At 30.6% G+C, this 26,617-nt stretch overlaps 1 protein-coding gene across 1 annotated transcript; it reads left to right on the top strand.

Moving 5' to 3' along the window:
• The first annotated feature begins 490 nt into the window (after nt 1–490).
• On the top strand, nt 491–26,225 carry LOC126738726 (putative odorant receptor 92a). The gene is made up of 6 exons (XM_050444164.1): nt 491–950; nt 10,341–10,692; nt 18,027–18,126; nt 20,295–20,393; nt 25,972–26,127; nt 26,181–26,225. The coding sequence occupies exons 1-6, from the start codon at nt 491–493 to the stop codon at nt 26,223–26,225; spliced, it is 1,212 nt and encodes a 403-aa protein (XP_050300121.1).
• The last annotated feature ends 392 nt before the right edge of the window (nt 26,226–26,617 follow it).

Genomic DNA, 26,617 nt, shown 5'->3' with positions numbered 1-26,617 from the left:
TTTTTCATTTTTACAATTTGTACAAAGTTAGGTAGTGAAAGTTAGGTAGACGGCTCTAGAAATATAAATAAGTACTACAGGCTCTTAAAAATGTTAATAGATCCTTGAGCAAGAAAAATTTTTAGGTAAGATACTTACAGCATTAAAACACATGAAGTATATTTTAAAGTTATTGAATATTTACTGTCAGGTAAAACGGATATCGCATGTTGAAAGGCCTCGCAATTTAAAAACTTCACTAATGCCTCTTGTAAAGTTTTAAATGCGTATAAATACCTCTGTTTCTATTATTTTATTACTGAAATAAAAAATACATTTCTTTTTTGTGAAACTAACAAATATACTTCCATTAATATTTAAAAATATTTCCTATAATTAACAAAAAAAAGACTGTACATAAATCTGTTCAATTAATAATGTATCTACTTTGAAAACTTTGGATTGTATATAAGTTGCACTGAAATATGTATAACTTCTCTTAGTTGACATAATGTTACCATTTAGTCCCCAAAACGAACAACTAATATCATGGGCAAAATATATAATGGTGGCAGCCGGGTATTGGAATTTACCAATCAGTTACAACTTCTTTATAAACAGAGCATTTAATGTTTACTCACTAATAATGCGATCAAGTATATTTTTGTTTTGGCTGTCTCTGATTGCTGAACTTATTAGACTGATAATTTATGAATATGAGCAAGAAATTATAATAACAAGTTTCAGTGTTGTGGTCAATGCAACAAAAATTATCAGTAAGATTATAATTTTTACCAAAAATAACATCCAGGATTTATACATAGATGTTATTGCTAAAGAAGGAGAGATATGGAAAGAGAATAATAAAAAAGTTATAAAAATGTATAAAAGTAAGATCAGAACCTGCAGGTTTTATGTTGTTTGGATGGTTACAACTACAAGTGGGACGATTGCTTTTCTAGAGTATTCAGGTAAAAAGTTTGAATAATAATTTGTTATATAGACTATAATAATTTATTTTAAAACGTTTTAATATAATTTTTCTTTCTATTTTAATATTTTCCTTTCCTGTATTTAGTAAATTTGTTTACATCTAATAATAACATTGCGTTCTTTTTAAAAAAATCCCAATCTGCATATCAGTTCAACGTTTATACTTAGTAAAAATTAGCAGTTACATTATATAGTTTTACATAGTTTCTTAAAACTTCGTGTATTTTCGTCTTAGGGTCGGTCTGTCTCTACTAAATATGCGGTCTGTTTGACCAAAATTTCCAACATTTGTGGCTAGACCGATGTTTCGCTTTTAGACTTTTTGACTTGGTATTGCTGTTTTTCTTTAGCATTCATCCTAAAATTATGTTTTAACAATTTTAAAATGAGAGGTGCTTATTAAGTAATCGGACTAAAGTAAGAAAGCTTATATTTACAATAATGCTTTTGTCACCAGAAAAGTAGAAGATGACGAGTTTCCAGATAAATGGATAGGGCGAAGGGGGCCTATAGAATGGCCTGCTAGATCTCCTTATATAACGCCGTTAGACTTTTTCCTATGGGGTCATTTGAAATTTATTGTGTTTACTCCCCAACCTGAAAGTTTGGATGAAATTCGTCAACGCATCATCGACAGCTGCCATGATATCCCACAACATGTTTTTGAAAATGTCCGTCAGGAATTTGAACATCGCCTATATCATTGTTTGGCCAAAAACGGGCAACATTTTGAACACGTATTAAAATAAAAATTGATATTTTCATGTTTTTGTTTTCTATCTGAACAAATTAAGATAAACAAAGATTTTTCTAATTTTCTCGAAACTGAATCGACCGATCAAACGTCAAAATAAAAGACTTCGAAAGACCTTTTAAACAAGCTATTACTCGATACCCCTTGCCATTTAAAATTTTTAAGGGGATGACCTTGGGGGGCAGAGGGTGAAAGGGTTTGAAGTAATTTTAGGTTAGAAAGTTGTTTCCCTTGACAAACCTTTTGACGTATTTTGGCGTTTTTTTTTTAAACAGTGGTTTTCGATAAATCCGTGGTGGGAAGTTTTTAAATGGACACCCTGTATATAGATTCTTTGTCAGCTTTGACGTTGTTTTACATATACCTTTATTACATTATTAGTTTCATCACCTTGAAAAATATTTATTTTTGGGGCTCAATTAAGGTTACTTAACATTAAATCTCTTTTTACTGGCTTCAATAAATTTTCCACGTTGATTTTGCAATACAATTTTAATATCATCGTTGCACGAAATTTCATCAAAACTTCTTGACATTACTGGTTTTAATATTATACGTAAAGTGCATTTACAAAATAATGGCGGTGGAATGGTACAGTCTATTTCAAATAGGTAGACAGTAATTAAACCTTATTAAGAATGCAAAAGGGGTAGAGGGTGATTCTCCAATTATGTATGCCAATTCCATAGTTTGCATTGCATTATTTTTTTAACAAAAAAGTAAGAAACTACTGAAAAACTGAGAAAAACTTAATGGATATTTTAAAGCATTAGAAGTGCAGTGTGAAGGATCTCTTCATGATATCAGTAAAAAGGTCTGCATATTCAGCTTTCGCATTCCAAAAAAATTATGGATACACGTTTTTAAAGTAATACGTTAAAAAATGTATATACATTTAAAAAAAATCGATTTTGTTTTCTTAACCTTACCATTTTGTAGGTCAGAATCAGAGCAAATTCGGGCTAAAATAAGTTGCTTTAAGTAGACCTTTTGAAAATATCCTATTTATCTGTATGTAATATATGACTCTACAGCATTTGAAGTCCAATTTTTAAAGACACTTATGAAGTAATATTTATACTCTGTGTTTTTATTACTAGCCCTATTTATTTATTTATATCCATCACATTACCTAGCAGAAGTACAATAAAATTTACATTATCTGTCAAATTAGTATATTAAATATTGAGGTAATCTGTGTTACATTTAAACATCGCATCTATCTGTACCCATCTTACAGCGTTAAAACCCTACTTTTTTTTCTCGCTTTATTCATTAAGTACCTACGCGTATGGATGACTACAAAATTCTGGAAATTTATATTTTATTACTCTCTACCTATTTGAAATAAGTGTGAAAGTGTTAAATATTTATTTTCTAAATGTAGTAATAGTGGTAGAACTATTATTACATGGTATAAACCTGTCTCTACACTTATTATTGCTGTATTTGTTTAAAAAGAAATAAAACATTCTGTTAAAGAAAGAAATTATCAGATAAAAACTTGTATTTTTGTGATAATATACCGAAGTCTAAATTAAAAGCTCCGCCTAAAAACATTGTGTCTTTTCCATAATTTTAATTTTCAGCATTTTAAAAACGATCCTTTACATTTAGAGTGGTATTCGATTATTAAAGCTAATAGTAGTAATAGAAAAACTCATTTACTCAATTACTATATAGATTTTGAATTTTATAATAATAAATGATTTAATAATTCAACAAATATTCGTTAAAAATATATAGGAAGCAGAAAATTCATAATATTGTTTTTGATTAAAAAAAAAACTGTTGGCTCTGATAGTATTTTCCAAAAAAAGATTAATTATTTTAGTCCTTATATATACAGGGTGTTTCACTTTTTTGTAGCAGGACTTTAACAGTATTTAGAAAAATTAATTTTAAGGTAGGTTGCTCATATAAATATTGATCGTCAAACTTTTTGTTTCTGAGATACAGGGCGTCAAAGTTTTCCCAAAAAAAAAGTTTTTATTTTTTAATATCCGAACTATCGAAGATATTGAAATCAAAATTGGTATAAACAATTCTAGGATGAAGGGTCATAATCGTAAATAATGTCATGTTTCTACGTTGGCCAGTGGCGGAGATATGACTAATTAATAATGTTAATGTGACTAAAAAAGTAGCACGCCACTGGATTAAGTCGATTAAACGATCATTTCTAAATAGTGCATTTAATTGTAAACAAAAATGCCCTCTTGATATTTTTTCGTATATGACTCCGTTTTCTCCTCAAACTGAGTGGTAAAAATCACTTAAGATTTGAAGATAAATTTATTTTAACCGTCTAACAAATCGCAACATAGAACAATACCACAAATACTTATAACTTATTCATAACAAACAACAGATTACAAGAACACAACAAACAATTAACAAATTTAAAGAAGGTGTTCGAAATGTGAACCATTTTCTGCAATACATAATTCACATCGACGAATAACCGAACGTGAAATGTTATTTAAAAATGGTACTATTTCATTACAAGCAATCCTAATTCTATTTATAAGGTCATCCCTTGTTGGAACAGGTGTCGCATACACTCTTTCTTTTAAAAATCCCTATACTGAAAAGTTTAAGGGGTTTAAGTCTGGGGATCGTGGAGGCCACGCTACTGGCCCTCCACGACCCATCCACCTTTCTGGATAATGGGTATCTAACCAGTTTCGCACAATTCTCTTATAATACGCAGGACAACCGTCAAGCTGGAACCAACTCCGTCTCCTTAAATTTAAAGGAATATCTTCCCACATATTCGCATGCTCCCGTTCTAAAAATTCCAAGAAGGCTGCAGCATTTACCCGTGGTGGCAAAAAATATGGTCCAAAAAGTCGATTGTCATAAATACCAATCCAGACATTAACACTAAATTTATGCTAAAAGTTTCTTGGTCGAATTCCATGTGGATTTTCATGCGCCCAAATGTGCTGATTATGGAAATTGACCACTCCACGCCGAGTGAAGCACGACTTATCGCTCCACAACACGTTATTTAAAAAACCTGGAGTATTATTAGCTGCATTAAGAATCCAACGACAAAATGCAGTTCTTTGTTCTTCATCTCCTAGTTGTAATCCCTGAACAGGCTGCAAATGATAAGGACGTCTATGATCCCGTCTTAACACTCGTTAAACATGGGAAGCTGAAATTCCTAAACCAGCGGAAACTCTTCTAATACTTGTTGTAGGATCTCTGATAAACTCACGCAAAATTTGTTGCCTATTTCTCTCTATTCGAAAATTTACATTATTTTCATTTCGTCGTACATTGCCTAAACCATTCTCAATAATTTGTCGATGGACTCTTACAAATACAGAAGGATGTGGATGCCTTCTAATCGGATATTTGCGCATATATTCCCAGGCTGCTTCTGCGGAGTTTCCATTTGCAACCCCATAAATAAAGTGGATATCCGCTAACTCTTGATTTGAAAACATAAATGGCATTTTGATACAAAAACGATAAGAAGAAATAAACAAATAATACTTTTTGAGAACGCAATTGCAATTTGACACGATAATACTAATATGACATTTACATTTTATGACACTGTTTTTATTTCATGGCACACTATTCAAATTATTAAAATAAATTAATATAAATAACATTTCACGTTCGGTTATTCGTCGATGTGAATTATGTATTGCAGAAAATGGTTCACATTTCGAACACCTTCTTTAAATTTGTTAATTGTTTGTTGTGTTCTTGTAATCTGTTGTTTGTTATAAATAAGTTATAAGTATTTGTGGTATTGTTCTATGTTGCGATTTATTAGACGGTTGAAATAAATTTATCTTGAAATCTTAAGTGATTTTTACAGCCCAATTTGAGGAGAAAACGGAGTCAGATACGAAAAAATATCAAGAGGGCATTTTTGTTTACAATTAAATGCACTATTTAGAAATGATCGTTTAATCGACTTAATCCAGTAGCGTGCTACTTTTTTAGTCACATTAACATTATTAATTAGTCATATCTCCGCCACTGGCCAACGTAGAAACATGACATTATTTACGATTATGACCCTTCATCCTAGAATTGTTTATACCAATTTTGATTTCAATATCTTTGATAGTTCGGATATTAAAAAATAAAAACTTTTTTTTTTGGGAAACTTTGACGCCCTGTATCTCAGAAGCAAAAAGTTTGACGATCAATATTTATGTGAGAAACCTACCTTAAAATTAATTTTTCTAAATACTGTTAAAATCCTGCTACAAAAAAGTGAAACACCCTGTATATAGTTTATTCTGAAAGAATGAAGAGAATGTTATATCACGTAGGTATATTGATCAGCCACTTCAGGAATAGCAAAATCAGAGAAACAGTTGACGCAATGATAAGAATTTAAGAGGGTCCAGAGTTCAACTTAATCATCAGTCAGTATCTCCATATTTAAGAAGACGCGTGTAAAAAAAATTAAATTCAAAAGGTAAATCGGAGTCCAGGATAAATCTAAAATCAAAAGAGGCTTTTCCAAATTGTTTCATGGGTCATTAAAAGGAACCCCGTTTTGTTGACATTTTTATCTGTTTTTTTGCTTACCTTAGAAACCATTAAACGATAGTCAACGCGAGTCAGGTGAAAGTTTTGATGTTGTCAATAAAAAGACTATATTCCTGACGTAAAAGTGTCAGGTCTAAAATACCAATTAAGTATATGCCTTCAAGAAGAAGTCAGGTCAAAATGGAAACCGATAATTTAATGCAGCTGCTATTTAGCCTGCTTACTAGAAGCATGATAGGATATAAGAAGACTGAGACCATAAGCAGGAAGAAGAGCAAGAGCAATAAAATAGTAAACAAATGGAAGAACAAGAGGAACGATATCGTAAGCAGGGAAAAGAATAAAAAAAGACCATAAACATAGAGAAGAACAAGAAAAATGAGACAGCGACTAGAGGAAAGAGCAAGGAAAACAAGACAAGAAACAGGAAGAAAGAAAAGACCGCGATTGAATTTAAAAGATGATCTTAAAAATAAGCAGGGCAAAAACACGAGAAACGAGATTTATAACTGAGAGGAGTTCTAAAGCTGAAACAGAAGTAACTAATTCCTAAATCACATATCAAGTCTTGATGAAACAATGGTATAAAGCTGTCCCCTATAACAAGCAGACGTAGAAGCTTTGGGTCAAACCACAAGACTGATTTTAATTTTAATTTTATTATATGTTTATAATTTTTTATGAGAAGTATGTTATTGTATTTAGGCGATTTTGCTGCCAGTGTTATTGTGTAGTTAGTAGATAGTATCTATGTGTGATGATCTTTAACCATTCAGGTGTACTTTATACTTTACGTTTTATAATGCCTGATTCTTTTAGTGAGATCAGTTTAAATTCGCCGTACTAGTGCATATCTTAGAGATAAGATAAGGTAAAGCATATTTACAACAAGTATTCCAGAGTCAATTGAAATCTAAATTTCATTAATCTAATGGAATCTTAGTGAAAGTATATGGTAAAATATTATATGGTCAGTCTTCCACCAAAGTCGTTATCCACCCAGAAGGAATCTACTGGAATTGGTTGGAATATTAAACTTGAAAGAATATGATCAACAATTTCAAAGAAGGAGAGAACATTGGAGAATATTCTCAAATAGTGGCAGTCATAAAAAAGCTGATCAAATTCGTCACTCGAGAAGACTTTTTTCTGTATATTATACAAAATCTATTTAAATAATTTTAAAATGTGGTTTCCTTGCATGACAATGACCTGGGAATTACTGATTTGGTGCAGCATTATATTACCATTGGAGACAATGCTCCGTTAAAAAAAGTACTTCAAAGGATTCTGATACCTAAATAAGTAATAGCTTAGCAAGGAAAGAGAAGAGAAGAGAGAATCATGCTTAATTTATCTGGATGAAGTCATAATAGTGAGCAAGACATTCGAAGATCATTTAGAGAATATCAAGAGGTATTTTTTTAGCTCCAAGGGGTCACCCTAAAACTAAGTCCTAAAGAAAAGTTGTTTATTTTAAAAATAAGTCGATACTTACTATTGAAGATTTGTTAAAAATTTTGCTAACCTTGCAAAACCTATACATAAGCTAACAGAAGACCAAATGCTATTTAGATGGACAGAGTTCACTGTAAAGGACCATTTTAAGGGCTTAAATAAGCAGTGTGCATATCGCCAATTCTAACAAATTCGAGTCCTGGAAAAACTTTTATTTTGGATACAGATGAAAGAAATATTAATATTGAAGCTGCTCTTTTATAAAAACATAAAAATCGCAGACAAGTGATAGCTTATTTCACAAAAAAGGTTTTTTTGATAGCTTATTTTAAAATGCTATCAAATCCAGAAAGAAACTATTATGTGTCCAGGCGACATCTATTGGTAGCAGTAAAACCTACTGTACATTTTCATAATTATTTGTAGGTTTAACAATTCATTCTTGGGTTTGACCATGCTTCCCTGGAATGGTTGTTTTAGCTCAAAATCCCTGAACGAAAAATACCAAGGTGCCTATAACTGCACAATAGTATTATTTTATTATAAAACGCACGAAAGGCGACCAAATATATCCAGACGACCTTGTATTGAAACAGGTCAACATTATCTTAAAAAGGAATTAAAATAACAGCCAAATATATTTTAATGTCATCGTATTGGCCCAGTCCTGAAGTGTTTTAATTCAACCTAATATCAGTCAAGGAATTCTTCCAGCAAAAACTACCCAAAAGCTATTATCTACCCAAAAGCTATAAACAAACTGCAGTAAAGAGAGATAATTCTTGACTATTTATATACCTGAAGATTTTAAAAAAAATTGGGTAACGTTGCAAAACCTTTACATAATCTATTAGAGGACAACCTGGTATTTAATTGGTAAGTGTACTATAAAGAAGTATTTCAAGTTTAACCTTTCCAATTCATAAAGACACATTTATTTTGGATACGGATGTCAAAAATGTTGAAATTGGAGCCGTCCTTTTCGTCACGGTTTAAGACATTTAGTGAGGTTTAGTGGTCTTGTAGTCTGTCTTTGACAAAAAAAAAATGTTGCTTGACATAATAAATTTTTCCTGGCACAAGTGTATTCCAGGCAGAAGTATATTGCTGACTTTCGGTACAGCACTCTCTTCGCAGAGAAGAAAGGCAAATAAAATTATTAGTAAGATGGTAGTTTTTACTAAAGCATATTATCTTTGACCGAAAAGAACCTGCTTATTATGTTGCTGCAGGTTTAATGTTATTGGGATGATTAAATCCAATAGTGAAGTCGTCACTTTTCTTAGTGTATATAATAATAAGACGTATAAAGGTGTCAAGACATTAATCATTGTTTTTTTATGTGATTTCTTAGAAAGTATAATTTTAAAACAGTTTCCAATTTTAGAACCTACTCGATAACATTGCCAAGTAATAAATGTATCTAAAGGAAGACCCCCAAAAGTATCTGAAGAAGCTACGCTGAATGTTCTATTAGAAATATAGAATAATCCGCCCAGTGTAGTTTTATGCGCAGGTGCTTGAGACTAACAATGACAATGGATTTATGCGAAATATAAATTTTTTCAAGGCTACCTTTACTTTAAATGGACACCGTAAGAGGCAAAATTGAAGATATTAAACAACCAAAAATTTTAATTGGACTCAAAAATACCACACACAGGGTCCTCAAAAAAATTAATGTGTGGGCCGGTATTATAAAAAATCGAATCCCTGTACCCTATTTTCTGAAGAAACATTAAATGGGAAACAATACTTCGCCTTTGTACCGTACATTCTGACATACCTAACGAGATATGGTCTCCAAAAGTTCTTAATGCAACTTTTCCTAACAGATGGATTGGACGAGGATTACCGATTGAGTGGTCACCAAAGATTTTTTCTTATGGTGCTATTTGAAATCCAAAGTTTATATTAATATATCAAATAATGTTATCGCTTAAAGGAAAGAATTCGTTAAGAAAGTAGATTAATCGATCCGCAAGTGATTGAAAATGTGCAATTGGAAGTGACTTCGAAAATGCATTTAAGTAACGGACAACAAATTTAACATCAGTTGCAATAAATTTTGATTTTTTAATATCGTATGTTTCTTTAGTCTACCACGACAAACTTGACTAATTGCTTTAGGCATATCGTATGCTATACAAAGAAAAGTATTCAGAATATATTGTAGAATGTCAAGATATACAGACTGTTCCATTTAAAAAAACTGATGTTGATGCCATGGTTTCTACTTGAGGTCCCCTGTATACAAATTTTTTATTGTAAAAACACCCAAGTGACAATGCTAATCGACGTGTCCGAAAAATAAAAGAAGAAAAAGCATCTGAGTTTTAAATGAATTTGTTCTTTTTATCATGAATGCACTGTATAATACAATAAGTATTTCCATATTCCTGTATTCTTCAAATAATACCTAAGGAGTATTGTTATTTCACATCGTATTGGCAAAAATTGGACGCATTCATCACTTTACAAACTTGTTTAAACTGAGAATTAACATTTAGGGCTTAAGTGGCACCTTAATCTATACGGTCAACTAATTTTTTGTTTTACTTTAAAAATTTCTAAATATGCTTTTCTGTTTTGATTCATTTCTTGTTATTTATTCTTATCTTGTTTTTAGGTGGTGCAAAGGTATTTGAACTAATAAAGCATAACAAACTCTACAATGAAACGTTGGAGCCTCACGTTATGTATCAGACCATTATACCGTTAAATAAATTAAACCATGTTTACTGGTTGTTTTTTACTCAAGCACTTTGGTCTTGGGTTGGATTTGTCTTCAATAGCTTGACACACTTAGCATTTGTCGTCTTGCTTGTTTACGCGGCCGCTCAATTGGAGCGCTTACAAATTAAATTCAGAGATTTTATTGAGCATGATTTTGATGATGATGAGGGCGACAGGGAGCTGAAAGTGAAAGAAAAAATTACTATTTTGAAGACTTTGATTCGGGAGCATCAGTATATTATTGGGTATATTAATAATAAGGATTTAATAACAGTGCCAAAATTTGTTTTTAAATTATTAATAGAGCGCAGAATTATAAACTATATAAAAAGTCAATATTATTTTCACGAACTCATAATGAGCTTAATATTTTATTGGATATCACGAAACTATTATAGTAAATATTAATTTATAAAATATTATCTTAGACGCTCAATTTATGTATTTTCTAAATTAATATTTACTGTAATAGCGATGTAATACCCAACAAAATAAATAACTCATTATAAATTCGTGACAACAATACAGATTTTATTTAAATAAAACGTACCGGCCTAATTGTTTAGATGTTGCATATTTAGAAAAAATATACATTAAACTATCTGTCAATGAAAATAGTATAACATTTTAATATAACTGCAAAATTAATAATTTAATACCAAAATCCTTAAGATTACATATAAAAATAATAAAACAAATAAAATCTAAAAAAAAGTAAATAAAACGCTACTAAAAGAAAGAATTCAATTTCATAAAGATTATAAAATCAAAAATTAATTTAATATATATAATTAAAAAAAATTAAAATATTCAAATAGAAAAATTAAAGAATCATTTATTTCATTTAATTGATCAAAATGATTTCAACCATATATGCTTCTGTATAAATAGTTATAATAGTTTTTTAAATAATTTTCAAAAACGAACATAAATTATTCTAAATAAACTAAATCTACTTTACAATAAAAATATAAATCAAGAAGTATAAAACATACATAAGAATGATTTTATAACTTAAACTCTTAATAATTTCTCAGATGAAGATTACTCAATATTACTCAATTTAATTAACTACTCAAAAATTCTGCCGAAATAAAATATGATTTCAAATAACTTTTTTCAATTAACTCCAACATAGTAGAAAACATCACACTTTTATGATTTACGAAAAAAAATAAATGTTTCCTTATAACCTATAATTAGTAGCATAAATTTACCTAGTCACCTTCTTGCACCATTTTTTTGAAATATTTTATACACTAATAGTTCTAATTTATACGTTAACAATTTTCAACACTTTTTGCAAAAACAATTTCTTTTAATCTTCATAATCTTCTGATAAGTTTTGACGTTGAAAGTATTTTTACTTATGTGCCAGTTGAAAAAACATTAAATATTCTTAAAAAGAATTAGAATATGATAATAATTTGGCTTTTTTGTAAAAACTATTTATTTCCAATATAATGATGAATCTTGTCAACAAAATTTTGGTGTGACTATGGGTTCTCCTTTTTCACCTAATTTAAGAAATATGTTAATGAGAAATCTTGAATCTAAAATAATTAATACATTTGTTAGAAAACCTTAAATATGGTGGCAAGATATTAATTATATTTTTTTAATATATCACCATAATGAAATAGATCTGAATAATTTTTGAAATTAAAATCAACTCCAAAGAATCTCCTATAAAATTTACTCTCGAAAGGAAGCAGCTGATGGTCAGCTTTTTCGTCTTGATATTTCTTGCCACTTTGCTCATATCTGCAACTCAGAGACTTATTATTTATACCAACGATAACAGTGCTATATATTAAATTGGAGTAAATGCTACTTCTTAAGTATGTTTTAATGAATAATGGTTTAACTTTGCTGCAGCAATTCTGTTAGTCTACCTTAGAAAATGGCACCGTTTAGCGGCTGACAAATCCACTAAATCTGACATCATTATGCAGAGCGGGACATTAATTAATTACACCTTCTTCTATTCATATTAAAACATGTACTAACTCTTCGAAAGTTAATAATTTTTTGCTTACTACTTTTTTTTGGCAAATTTTATACTTACCTCCTCTGGATACCTCCGAAACTTGCCGGATTAAAATACCAGTGAATTTTTTCATCAGCCAAATAATTTGAATCTTTTGTATAGTTTTTTAAGCTGGTACCATTTTCTGAATAAACATTAAATGGTCGACCTGTTCGACTAACAAATCTTTTAAAAGGGGCCAGGAAGGCTTCAGTAGTCAATTCCGAGACAAATTGGATGTGAACTTCCCTTACAGGCATACAAATAAACAGATATACATATATGTATATAGATAAACATATACAGGGTGATTCATTAAGAATGGGCAATCTCGGAACTGAAGATACTACACACCAAAATATGGCGATTGAGCTTAACATGTCTTATACAAATGTTTGAAATTTCTTAATAATTTTGTGGTTTTCAGCAGTATCGTCTTAAAAATTGGCGACTTGATGTATTTTAACATAAAATCTACGAATTTTGTGGTTTGCTTAATTTATGCTAAATAAACAATCCGAAAACCAGGAATTTCTTAATAACCTTCTTTTCACCGATGAAGTGACGTTTACTAGACGAGGTATTTTTAATTGGAAAAACAATCATTTGTGGGAAATGTCCGAAATCCACATGCTCTAAAGGAACGACATTTTCAGTATGAATTTATGGTAAATATTTGGTGTGATGTGATACCTGGTTTTTTTATTGGTCCTTTTGAACTTCCTCCTAATCTGAACAGGCTCATCTATTTAAACTTCCTTGAACAACAGTTAAACCCACTACTAGAAGTTCAGACTGAAACCTTCTAGACTTCTCAATATGGTCACACATAAAAGACATGGTTTACCAAGATACAATTAATTCCAACGAAGAATTACGACAGAAAATTCAAGAAGCTGCTAATATTATCAAAAATAACGTGTTATTTAATATTATATAAGATATAAGATCTTTAAGGAGGCGCCTTACAAAGTGTATTGAAGTGGAAGGCGAGCATTTTGAGCATTTACTTTGAAGTTTCCTTTTAATATTTTTACTGATTGTTATTTGTTGTCTTTACTATTTTTACCCAGCATAGTAGTAATTATAAAGAATAAATTCCTATTAAGCCAATATAATAACGATGGCTTAGGATTTTTTACGCTGAATGTTTAAAATGCAAATAACTTAAAAACTGATAGAGTTACATGAAATAAACATGAGTACCTTTTTTACTCAAAATTAAACTGCCTTTTAGATTTTCTAGTCATTTAAGCCATAACTGATTAGGTAAAAAAATATGTTGTAATTTTTTTTATATGTTGTATTTATATTGTAATAAAAATATGTTTTACTAATATATATTTTAATTAAGTAACAGGGTGTAACTAACGCCCTGTATAAATAATGCTAAATTCACCACAAAATTCATAATATTTATGTCAAAATACATAAAGTCGCTAATTTTCAAGACGATGCTGCTTAAAATCACAACGACGGTTTACACGTCTTGCCTTCTGCCAAGAAGTAAATGGGGATCAGTTTGAACACTTGATACATTAATAAGAGTTTTCACAGTTTATAACATTTTATCCTTCATTTTATCTTAATTTGTAAATATGTTATGACAAAAATATTAATCCGGCAAGACTAACCGATTTACAGGGACTATTTCTAGGGAGTTGAGCTTGTTCGACAGTCTTGATTTAAAAGTTTTAAACAACAAGAATAACTCCCTAGATCTGATAGGTTCCAGAAACCCTATTAAATTTAAATAGTGAAAAAAAAACCTATCAGGCCGGCTTCGTGGGTTCTCTATATGGTCAGTTGCCTCAGTCACACTCACTCACTCAGTAGTAAAACACCTTGATTTAATTTAAATAGGATGTTTGTTAAAGTTGTAAGCCAGACAAAATCTACATGGAAAGTAAATATACATGATGGTATTAAACATGTAAACAAAAATAAATAAAAGATATATAATATAAGTTTATAACCTAAAGGTACCTGAATTCGTCAGTGATCACTTCGGAAGCGTTACATTGAATTGTTTTAATTTACATAATTATAAAATAAATAGAACTTAAGTTTTAAAGATTAAAATGAGAAGGTGATAAAATAATAAATTCATGTTAAATCATAGGACAAAGAAATCAAAAGAATATGGTTAAGATCAATTAAAGAGGAAAAGAAAAAGACTAGTAAGCTTACGGGTCAAGTTCCATGGTGTTCTTCTTTCGGGGGCGAGAGCCTGCGATGGGTTACTTCTCACCACATAGGGTTTAAGGCATGATGTGGGTTGACGGGGCTAAAAGCGGCGAAATTATCTGCTTTTTGGCTTCAGGGTGAAATCCTCATCACTGCTGGGTCATGGCTGGCGTTTAAAAAAATGACCGATGACGTCATATCTTTTTTTTTGTTCCACCCTATATACAAAAATTTATGTGAAATAATGCGCAACTTAAAATAAACATCGACGGGTCCGAGCGTTTTCTCAAAAAAATCATGTCTCTAATTTTTATCAAATTTATGCGGAACTTTAGCGGGTCACTGTATATGCACTTACTTTTAAAATACAAAATTTTAAAAATGGTTCCTTTCTTGAAATTTAGCAAGCGGACCAGGTAATTCTACGGTTATTGTCAAATGCAATTGTTCATTAATTCCTTTTATTAATGGTCTACAGGTTTTGCCATATATAAGTAAAATTTACCATATATAAGTATGAAATTTTAACGTTTAGTTGTTATTAATATTTGCCGTTATGTATTTTGCAATTTGAAATTAGTAAAAAAAGGATCAATATATATTTTTTTTATTATAATTATATCTCTGCGCTACCTTCCAAAGATCCTCTCAAGAAATAAAAGTTCTCAATTTCTAAAATGTTGCTATTATCATAAACCAATGGTCCAAAAGTTTCTCTGAACTTGAGCCATTTTTTAAACTACCAGCAAATTTGGGTAGGGAAATAGATAAAGAGCTTAGGGCCTGACTGAACTCTCACTTGAAAAAAATCTACACCATCCAATACATTATTGCTGCCCCGTTGAGAACCACTATCACTTTTAGTACTGCCACCTCTGGAACTGTTATAATGTTTTTTAAGCAATTGATTTGCAATGTAAAGCAAACTGTAGTAGGAATTTTCGAATTCTTACCCTTCCAAAAGTTGTTCATCAAAGTTTTCATGGTATTATTCTATCGGAGCTTAATAAGAATCTAATTCAGCAAATATATCTGGGAGTTTATCTACTCTGCTTTCCAATTCGCTCATTTTTAAGCCCTCTATATTATTCGAAGGCAAAGCAGATATTAAAGATAAGAACTTATTAAAGCTTAAAGCATAGATGTAAATAGCTCCGCAGCTATTGCTACGTGCGGAGCTATTTAATTCTGTGATTAAAGCTTTGATTTGCAAATACCACGCCTCTTAATATTAAATTTGAGTTAAGCTTCATCAACCGTGTTTCCAAAAATGTTTTCAATAGTTATTGCATCAGTAAAAATATTAAAATAAACAAATACAGTGTATATGTTTATTTAACCAACAAACATACTAATATTTACACCAATTTAAACTAATAGGTATTTATTTTGACTATAAATACCAGTAACCAATGCCCAAATAATTTTTAGCCATTAATTTAAACAGATGATGCATATTTTATTAGTGTAAAAACTGAAAGTGTTGTCTCTCGAGTAAAATAATAATAAGCACCGTTTCAATTTAGATACCCTGCCAAAATCAATTTAAAGCCAATAATAGAAATTAAAAAAGTAATAAACCAAACCACGTTATTATGATATACTTAAAAAGTATACCAACTTACTAGCAATTATTTGATTATTTTTAGTCAACAGAAAAACTTTACCAACTTACAACCAATTCTAACCAATAATTAATTAATAATAAACTATCATGACATAATAATAACAAGACCTTCTAGCCATTATCCAAAAACTCCAGATCCACGTTTGTTTTCGCCAAATTTGAACCCGTTTTTTACCAATTTTATTGGAGTTTTGCCGCCGATTGTGCTCTGGGTGCTACGGGCTTTAATGATTCCGGGTCTAATTTTCCAATACTATTTTACCCGCTTACATCTGAGTTCGAAAGACCATTTTGTGTTAGGAAAGTTTCCTCAGCTTCAGCCTGTTGTTGTTTTTAAAACACTTTGTTTTTATTTTTAAAAAAATGTTGTTTGTACGTTTTTGTTATTAAAACACCTTTATTTAGGCCTGTTATTTAGGCTAACACAAAACTTATATTCAGCGAGAAACAAAGCATCTCTTTACAAAGCCATTTTTTATTTGAAACAGAGAGGCAACTAACGTATCATCTTTTAGCAACCCATGCTTCGAGCGCTGGCGGGTTTTAAAAGTAATAAATTTTGGATGTTGCCATACTGACTTAAATTAAGTATTATTTTGTCAAAATACAACACAAGTTACTAGCATCATCCCTTAACCTAATAAGAAAGTAATTTTTGTATTTTCTTTGTTGCTTTTTGATCAAAGCCATACAAGCATCATTAAAAAAAAAATCTTTAATTGAGTGTTTTTCTTAGAATCAAAGAGATACAAAAAATATAAGTAATTTTATGTATCTGATATTATTAAATTTATCCTGATAACGCTGATAGAATTAACTAGTAAAACGTTGTTGGTTCAACATTTTTTTAATATTATTTGCTTAATAAATTTAAAGATAATCAGATCGAATATCATAAAATAAAAATAGAAAATATCAACAAAAGATATGTGAGTGATAAATTTCAGATAAATCGGAAGTTTTCTAAACTTATTAATTTTATATTATTTTATGCCTTTATCATTTTATAGTGTATGTCCTTGCCCTTTTCAACTTTGTAATAGAATTCTACACTTAACGTATAAAGCTTTTAAAAGATGGCGCTACATATAATCCTAACAAGGTGATCTTAGACTTGGATTCTTTTCTTTATGTTAACATTTATCCAATTTGCATTGTTCTTTTTGTTTGACCAATTCGTTAGTTTTTTATTTTAATTTAGCACACATATTATCACAGAACTTCTGCGGTCACTTCCTAATTTCTTTTATGATATCGATTTGATTATCTTTAAATTTAATATTAAACGATAAGTAGTTAGTAAACGGCCGGTATTTGACAGTTACAACAGAACCAGATTTCAATCAATTTGTAAAAGTAACCAAAGAAGAGTGGGTTAGACGCCCGAGAATCGACAACCACGGCATGACTACGCTCCCTTAAGGAGTTTTTCGAGGGGAAAATTCTAAATTATTTTTGATGTTCCAAATAGTTTTAGTCACTAGTAGAGGGCACTACGTAAAGATAGTTATGACTCACATCTTATAAGAGTGAATTAGATTACCACTAAATAGTCAGTAAGCAACTCTAAATGTCACTTAAAAGTAACATCAAGAGATAATTATCACTCTAAAGTGCAATTATAAACATTATTATTACATGTCTATTAGATTATGCTCCATTAAAAATGTGATCTTCATATTAGTAATTATTATGTTAGTTTTTGTCTACTATATACCAAAAAAAGAATATTTTAGGTTTGTTCAACGTCTGAACAGCTGTGTGAAGTATGTCATCCTAATTGAATACATCCTTGCATCTATGGATATGGCCTCCGTATCTGTTAATCTTATTAAAGTAAGTCGACTATAAAAATGGTTCTATATATACTCTATTTCAGAAGTGTATAGAGCAATAAACTGGGGAATTCCGTTCTGTTTGGCTACATTTCGTGGTAGTTCATAGGCGCAGGTACTTATAATATTTATGAATTTAATTTTCACGGATTAAATGCCTTTATTTTGAAAGAGATTAAATACTAAATAAATACTTTTAATCCTTTTGTATAGGTACCTTTCCTAGGTATCTTTTAACGCTTTGTAACATGCAAAAATGGGGTCAGGTAATATATACAGACTATAAATACTTTTAAATCATATTTTAAACGTTAGTAGTCACTGCTACGCTGTAGTGTAATCACAATATTATTATCCCAATATTTAAAAAATGGAGGTATTCAGTCCAACGAAAAGATGTACTAAAAATTCTCCACTATCGCTGAGTGAAAAAGTTATTATTTTAAATGTACATGATTGCATAAAACACGATTACCCTAGTTTTACTGTGCAAGAAATTGTTGAAAAATGTTCTCGAATGAGTGGAATCGGAAAGTCCACCATTTTCAAATTGTTGCGGGAAAGAAAAGTAGCAGGTCAAGTGGAATCTCCCAAGCAAAAGCCAGGACGACCTATAAAAGTCCTTGATGAAAATGCTAAATGTATAATTCGAAGAAAAGTTCACTCTTTTTATTTTAAAAAGGAAATACCCACCCTAGACAAAATTTTAATGGAGCTTGGCCGAGATGACAGTATTCCGTTGATAAGTAGAAAACTTTTATGGAAAACTTTAAAAAATATGGATTTTGCCTGGGAAAAGCATAACCGCAAAGCACTTTTAGTGGAGAGCGACGAAATTGTTTGTTGGAGACGACAATACTTGAGAAGTATCAAGCAGTACCGCAGGGAGCAAAAGAAAGTTTTTTATCTTGATGAGACGTGGATTAACGAAGGTTATATAGTCCAAAAAATATGGCAAGACAAAAATATAACCAGTGCTCGCCAAGCTTTCATAGAAGGCCTGTCTACGGGTATTAAAGTACCTTCGGGAAAAGGAAAAAGACTTATAATCACACATATTGAAAGCGAAGAGGGATTTTTAAAAGAAGGTCTGCTAACCTTTGAGTCGACTCGCAAAGGAGATTACCATGAAGACATGAACTCAGACGTTTTCGAGGACTATTTTGGTGAAATGATAAAATTTCTTCCCGCTAATTCGGTGGTGGTTATGGATAACGCAAGCTATCATTCACGGCGAATAGAGAAGACGCCAACTTCAAGTTGGAGAAAGCAAGAAATTATCGATTGGCTGACTGCAAAAGGTATTGCGTTTGAAGCAAATTTGATAAAAAAAGAACTGCTAGCAATAGCAAACTTACACAAAACTCGTTTCATGAAATACGCCGTGGAAAATATAGCCGAGAAATATAATATAACTGTACTGCGCTTACCGCCATATCATTGCGAACTAAATCCTATAGAACTGATATCGGCGCAGGTAAAAGGATTTGTAGCAAGACAAAACACGACTTTTAAAATGAAAGATGTTAAGCTACTGTTTGATCAAGCCATTACGGAAGCGACACCAGAGAATTGGCGAAAAGCAGTCCAGCATGTAATTAAGCAAGAGGACAAAATGTGGGATCTTGACAACCTCATCGATCAGACAGTCGATCCTTTAATTATAATGTCAAGAGGTGATGACAGTTCGTCAGATGACGAAGAAGACTACAATCTATTATAATTTAAAATTGTTATACACTGTTCAAAAAGTGCCAGATCCAAAAGTGACATTTTCAACTGTTTTACTCTACATATTATGTTCAATAACTTTGTGAAAAAAATATATTATTCCATTTAAACAAAAGTAACTTTCTAAAATAAAATAGCATTTAAGTACATTAATTATAAGGTAAAAAACAAGTCCCAGTTGCACGCCTTTGGCAAACCGTTTTCAATGTTTATCAGTGGGTAACAATGGGCAAAACTCATAAATTGACCCAAAACCGGGTGGCACTACCTGCAATCAACGAAAAGAAGAAAGAATTTTACATTGAAACTAATACCCAACTAAGGTAGTGGCATAAAATATTGGTGGATCACCAGGTACCACTTTTGCATACCTAATGAGGTTTTATTGCTCTACACACTTCTGAAATAGAGATTTACAAATTTATACTTTATTTTCAGATGGACCTTAACGAGCTAGGGTGGCTTCTATCTTTCTTACTTCTTTTAATGATTCAATTATTTTTACTCGGATGGACATGCAATGAACTAAAATATCAGGTATTAAGGACACGGGTGAACAAAATTTTATATCTTAAAGAGTTAGAAATTCTGAAGATTTCGGACGCGCGGAATAACTAAATAATATAAAGAGTTTCCATTTTTGTCTATAATAAAATAGATAAAACGTGTATAAATAGATAAATAAAATATGTATTAAAGGATAATGATAAGGATGATGGAGTCAAACTATTGAGTAGTTAGTTCAAATATTACAAATAAATAAACCTTAAAAAAAATTATATTCTGTACTATAAAGCACCTAGTTAACTTTTTTTTATAGAAACACAATTTATGAAAAAAATGTGTAAAATGGTCCTTTTTTATGAATGCAAAATTCCCATGAATAAAAAAAGGGGATTTTATACACGTTTTAGCCGAAATAGACCTGGGGTCAAGGTGGACGGACACAAGGCGCTTCACTCACAACAAAATTTTTTACTACCGAAGAAAACATGAAAAAAAAACAAAAACACCAAAATTACTTTACGCACTAGTGCCTAAAACAATAACTTTACGTACTAGTTTCTAAAAACCATATCACAAAATTAAGCACTAGTGCGTAAAAAGTGAAACTTTATAAACCCTGAAGTGGGTACTTTACGCCCGGTAGTAGAAAAAATATTTGTAATAATGTTATGTTATAAAATATTTATGCCTAATTCAGTTATTTTCTTTTTGTGTGGTTGATTTTTGGAGGATTTTGTTAATAATTATACCAAAATATTCAGAAAAAAATCTACGGTTAATATTCTTAGTGCACATAAATAAAATACTACTAAAATTAATGTTCCATGGTTACTCAACGCAAATTCTTTCGTGATTAGATTAGTAGGTAAATGGTAGAGTGAGAAGCAGACAATTTTTCACTTTTTTTTTAATTTATTTTTATCTCGGGTTTGATGTTGTATCACATAGTTCACTTATACTTTTTAATGCGTTATTTCTCCTCCCATATCGAACGCACTAGAGCTGAATGCGCAAAGTAGGGTGTGCGTTCCTGTTCGTAATCTCTTATGTTTTTTTTTAATTTTTTTTCAGTTTTTTTTTTGTTTTGAAGCAAATAAGCAGCAACACGTAACGGCAAGTACTACTATTATTTATTCTATTTAAGATTTATATATTATTTCTTTTTGGCGAACGGTAGTTGAGAAGGAGATATGATATGAGTTAGTGAAGATAGAAAGAGAGAGAATTGCGGTTCGTCTATTACTGTAGGTGCAAGAAAGAGCTATGCGCTCGCACATTTTCTTTCTCTTTTCCTCTCATAGCCAGTGCATGGAATATATTTATATTTCAGTCAGTGGTACGTTTGCGAGTTTGCTATCATTCCGCAAATACTGATTTCGTAATTTTATTTCTTTCCTAAATAATATAACAAATAAATTTTTTTTGTTCAATGTATTAATATTTTTCAATTCGTTCATATTTTGTGAATTTTCGGGTGAATAATAATAAATTTTAGCAGGAAGTAATACAGACTCTAAATATGAAAGTGGTGCTCCGGGTCCATCAACTGAGAAGAAATTACGTACGGAAATTGTACATAAAAATACACATGAATGAAGCTAAAAAGTTATATACTCTTGTGATCTCAAGCGCTTATATTTTTTTCAGTTATTAACATATTGGTATAAATTAACAACATTAGTTATTAATTTTTTTGAAAAATTTCCATACTTGAAATCAATTTTCCCACTTTATTATCCGATCCGAAAGCAGTATTCTATCAATAATGTTTTAAATTTTAAAGAGATTATTAGTTTATAACCAAATATACGAACAACTTCAGTACTAAGTAAAATCTATATTGTTGTGATGAATTGAGTTACTTATTTTATTAGGTATTACGTCATTTATAGTAAAAATCATTTTGGAAAATACTATCTCACACGCTCAAAAATTAAAAAGAAGAAGAAAATAGACTTATTGACGTGTTTAAAAGAAATATGAACTTAAGTCTTTAACGATACCTATCAATATATTTAATTTAGTTTAAGTTTAATAAGTTTTAAATACAATAATTTACTTGAGGTATAATAGATTTTTTTATATAACTAGAAGCTGCGGTTTAATTTATTAATCTCTGAGCTCGTTTCTTCTTTTTATTATCCTACCTAACTTTGTTATGTATATTAAAATTGAAAACAAGAAGACCTACTTATTTAATAAAAATACCTAATTTGAACCAGCGTTTCGGTAATTATATCTACTACCTATTAAATTAAATTAAAAATGTGAACAAAATATACTTATCTTTTTAATCTCTCATCTATACTCCCTTTAAAATTCCTTCCTAACTCGACCATACCTAAAATACTTTTTTTATAATTTCACGGTTAATTAATAGCTTGACAAACTGTTTTGCAAGATAAATAATTTAAAAGTTACTTCTTTTAAAATTAAAGGATTTAAGATAGAAGATATAAATATCATATATTTTATTTCCTTTATGCCAGCCATTCATGTTCCAAATTCCTTCTTCTTTATCCCTACAAACCTAAACGAACTCAAGGATATTCTGTATACTGAAAAAAATAAAAATTCAACTGGAGAAGACAACCTTTCAGCTAAGATTTTTCTCAACCTTCCAGAAACGGCGCTAAAGGCACTGGTTGACGCAATTAACCTTTCTTGGAGCAAGGGAATATTTTAATCTTGCCTAAAATCAGCTAAAGTTATCCCAATTCACAAGAGTGGAGCTCTTGATAATCCTTCCAACTTTCGTCCCATCTCTCTCTTGTCTACGCTATCAAAGGTAATCAAAAAACTGGTTAAAAATCGAATAATGTCCTTTTTAAAGTTCAAAAACATCCTCACCAGACTTCAATTTGGCTTCCGTGAAAATACCAGTACCAATGATGCCATGTTTAATTTTTTTCATGAGCTTTACTCCCAGATAAATGATAGTGGAGTTTCGACGGCAGTTTTTTGTGATTTGTCGAAGGCTTTCGATTGTGTCTGCCATAGGATTCTGCTGCGGAAGCTTCATCATTATGGATTTCGGGGAGTTTCATCTTCTTGGTTTGCTTCCTATCTGCAAGATCGGCAACAACGAGTGCTTATAGGATCTAAGTACTCTGATTACCATCCTATCACCTTGGGAGTTCCTCAGGGTTCAGTTTTGGGACCAATACTTTTTCTCCTATGCATAAATGATCTTACCAATCTTAATGTACGGGGGAAATTTACTCTATTTGCCGATGATACCACACTTCTCTGGCACAGCCCAGACACAGATACTCTGCGAACTACATTAGCAACTGATCTTCAGGCAGTAAATCTCTGGTTTGAATCAAACTTGCTATCACTAAATCCTCATAAAACCAAATTATTGTGTTTTAAGTGTGCTCTAGACCACGTGCCTTTTTCTAATTCAGTAGTTCAGCAGTTTGATAATACAAAATTTTTGGGTATATTCATTGACAGAGAACTCAGATTTGAAGAGCATATCCTCGGTACTTGCAAAAAGGTGTCTGTAGGTTGTTTTGCAGTCAGAGTGGCTACCCTAGAGAGCTTGGCATGGAGTTTGGAAGATCTGTATATTTTTCATTATTTGAATCCCACCTTAGGTATGCCATTTGCTTCTGGGGTAGTGCAGCTGCCTACCTTCTACAAATGCTGCTTGTTTTACAGAAGCGTGCTGTACGTTACATCTGTGGGGCTAAATCAAGAGATTCCTGTCGCCCATTATTTTGTTAGGCTGGGCATACACACTGTCTTCTCCCTCTACATTCAGGAAATGGCCTGCTTACTTTTTGCAAATTACTTTAAATTTATAACCCCAAATCCAAGATACTTAACGCGAACGATCTAAATCTTCCAATCCCCTCCTCCACATTAACTAAAAAATCTATTTTCTACGAGGGAATCAAGATTTTCAATCGTTTACCAGGTGAAATCAGGGAGACAACATGTATTGACACTTTTAAACGTAAATTGAAAATACTTTTGACCAAAAAATGTTACTATTCACTGGATGAATACTACGTCGACACATTCTAATTTTCCCTAAGTGTAAGTTTACAGTATTTGAATTTTATTTGAATTGTTTGTATGGTAAGAATTCTTTGCTGTCTTATACTTGAAGGGATAATTATGGAATTTAATTTACTTTTTATGTATTTTTTTTCTGCTGTTCTTATGTATTGTTTTCTGATGTTTGTTTTAGAACTTGAGTGTGTATGGGGTGTAGTGGTTAAGTTTAGTGGTAGTAACTTAAGATCGCCTTGTTTACAACAATTTTTCTTTGTTAATAACAATAAAGCATTTTTTTTTTTTTTTAATTATTAATTAATTTTGAGAATGTCCTGTTCTACCTCTCTTTTTAGCAAAGTAATCCATGTATTATTAAAATTTAAATATTAGCGAAGCATTTATCTTCATTTAAGATTGCAAATGCACTTTCCTTTAATTTACGTAATTTTGAAATTGGTTCCTTAGCATTCCGGTTTATTCTATGGTTATTGTCGAATGCATGTTGTGGAATTTTGGATTCATGAAAATCATTATTTTTTTATGTAAAATATATGTTCATTAATTCTTTTTGGTAATGGTCTACATGTTTAACCTATTATTCAACCTATTAAGCTATTAACCAACCGTCAAATTATAAAAAAAAGTAATTTAAGTATTTTCGAGTTAGAGAGGAGTTTTGAAGGGAGTGTAGACGAGAGATTGAAAAGATTAGTATATTTTGTTCATATTTTTAATTTAATTTAATTTAACTTTATTTACCTTGATAACGGTAGTAGATATAACTACCAAAACGTTGGTTCAAATTAGATATTTTTATTAAATAAGAAGGTCTTCTTGTTTTCAATTTTAATATTTATAACAAAGTTAGGTAGGATATTAAAAAGAAGAAATGAGCTTAGAGATTAATAGATTAAAGCCTCAGCTACTAGGTATAAAAAAAATATTATACCTCAAGTAAATTATTGTATTTAAATCTTATTGCAATTAAATTAAATATAAGTTAAGATTTCTTTTAAAATACGTGAATAAGTCTATTTTCTTCTTCTTTCCAATTTTTGAGTATGTGAGATACTCAAGAGAGGATTTTCTAACTTGATTTTTACTAAAAGTGACGTAATACCCAATAAAATAAGTAACTCAACTTTAGTACTCCTAGATTTTTAAAAAGTATTACTATTTGCTTTACGTTCATAGAACGTTCTGAGGATGCTTTGTAGAATAAGTTTATCTAAAGAAACTTCCAGGTATTATTGAATTTAATGACGTTGTTTGAGAAGATAAACAAAAGGCTATTCTATTTACATTCTTAAAATGTGTCAATCTATTAGAATCAAAAATTTACTCACAACCTGAATACTTTTTGACATAAATTCAGAAAGATTTTACATCGTGTTGATGCATTTCAACTGTATAAGATATATATCGCTTATGAGACATGATTTCCGACAATTTTTTTTATATAAATTTGGCAGGCAAACACTGTGAGCGGTATGAAGTAGTTATTATCAAAATAAATATATAAAGAGAGTCTGAATATCATAATTTTATAAATAAATTACCTTCGGTACATTAAAGTAAGTGTTCAAAATATTTTTTTTAGAGTGAACAAATTGCGGATGCCCTTTTTGATAGCAACTGGTACCTATTAAATAAAGAAGCAAATCAGCTTACTCAAACTATTATTGCTAGAGCCCAAAGACCATTATTAATGACCATAGGGCCCTTTGGACCAATGACGATCAGATCTGTATTTCTGGTAAGGGTCATTAAATGTATTAAATTGAACGCTTTAATTTATGACTATTTTAGGTTATTAGAGCTGCCTATTCTTATGTCAGCGTAATGATAAAATAAAAAAGAGGAAAGAAACTTAATTATGATTGCAAGTGGTCCATTAATTTTTCCTTTTATGCCATTCACCCTTTAATATTAAACCAAACGGGGTTAAGTCTTTTACCCCGAGGCGACAAAAGAGTCTAATCTTTATTAATGATACCCTTAATTACTAAAAGTGTCAGTTAGCTGTGTCTAGTAAAAGAACCTAACTCGTAATTTGGGATGTTTGTTTATATAAATGACAGGGATTTTCTTATTTAAATTAAATGTGATCCCCTGATTCATGTGGCCTTTGCACGTTCCTATATACTAAAGGAGAAAATAATACGGGTATTTATCTCAAAGGATTTTCTCTACTTAAGGACAATTTTGATTAATGGAATTAAATTGTTCTTATCAGGATGTAAGCA

This window comes from Anthonomus grandis, chromosome 7, assembly GCF_022605725.1.
Source record: "Anthonomus grandis grandis chromosome 7, icAntGran1.3, whole genome shotgun sequence".
Lineage (NCBI taxonomy): Eukaryota > Metazoa > Arthropoda > Insecta > Coleoptera > Curculionidae > Anthonomus > Anthonomus grandis.
Note: the sequence above shows the minus strand (reverse complement) of the source record. Positions and strands in the feature narration are given on the sequence as shown.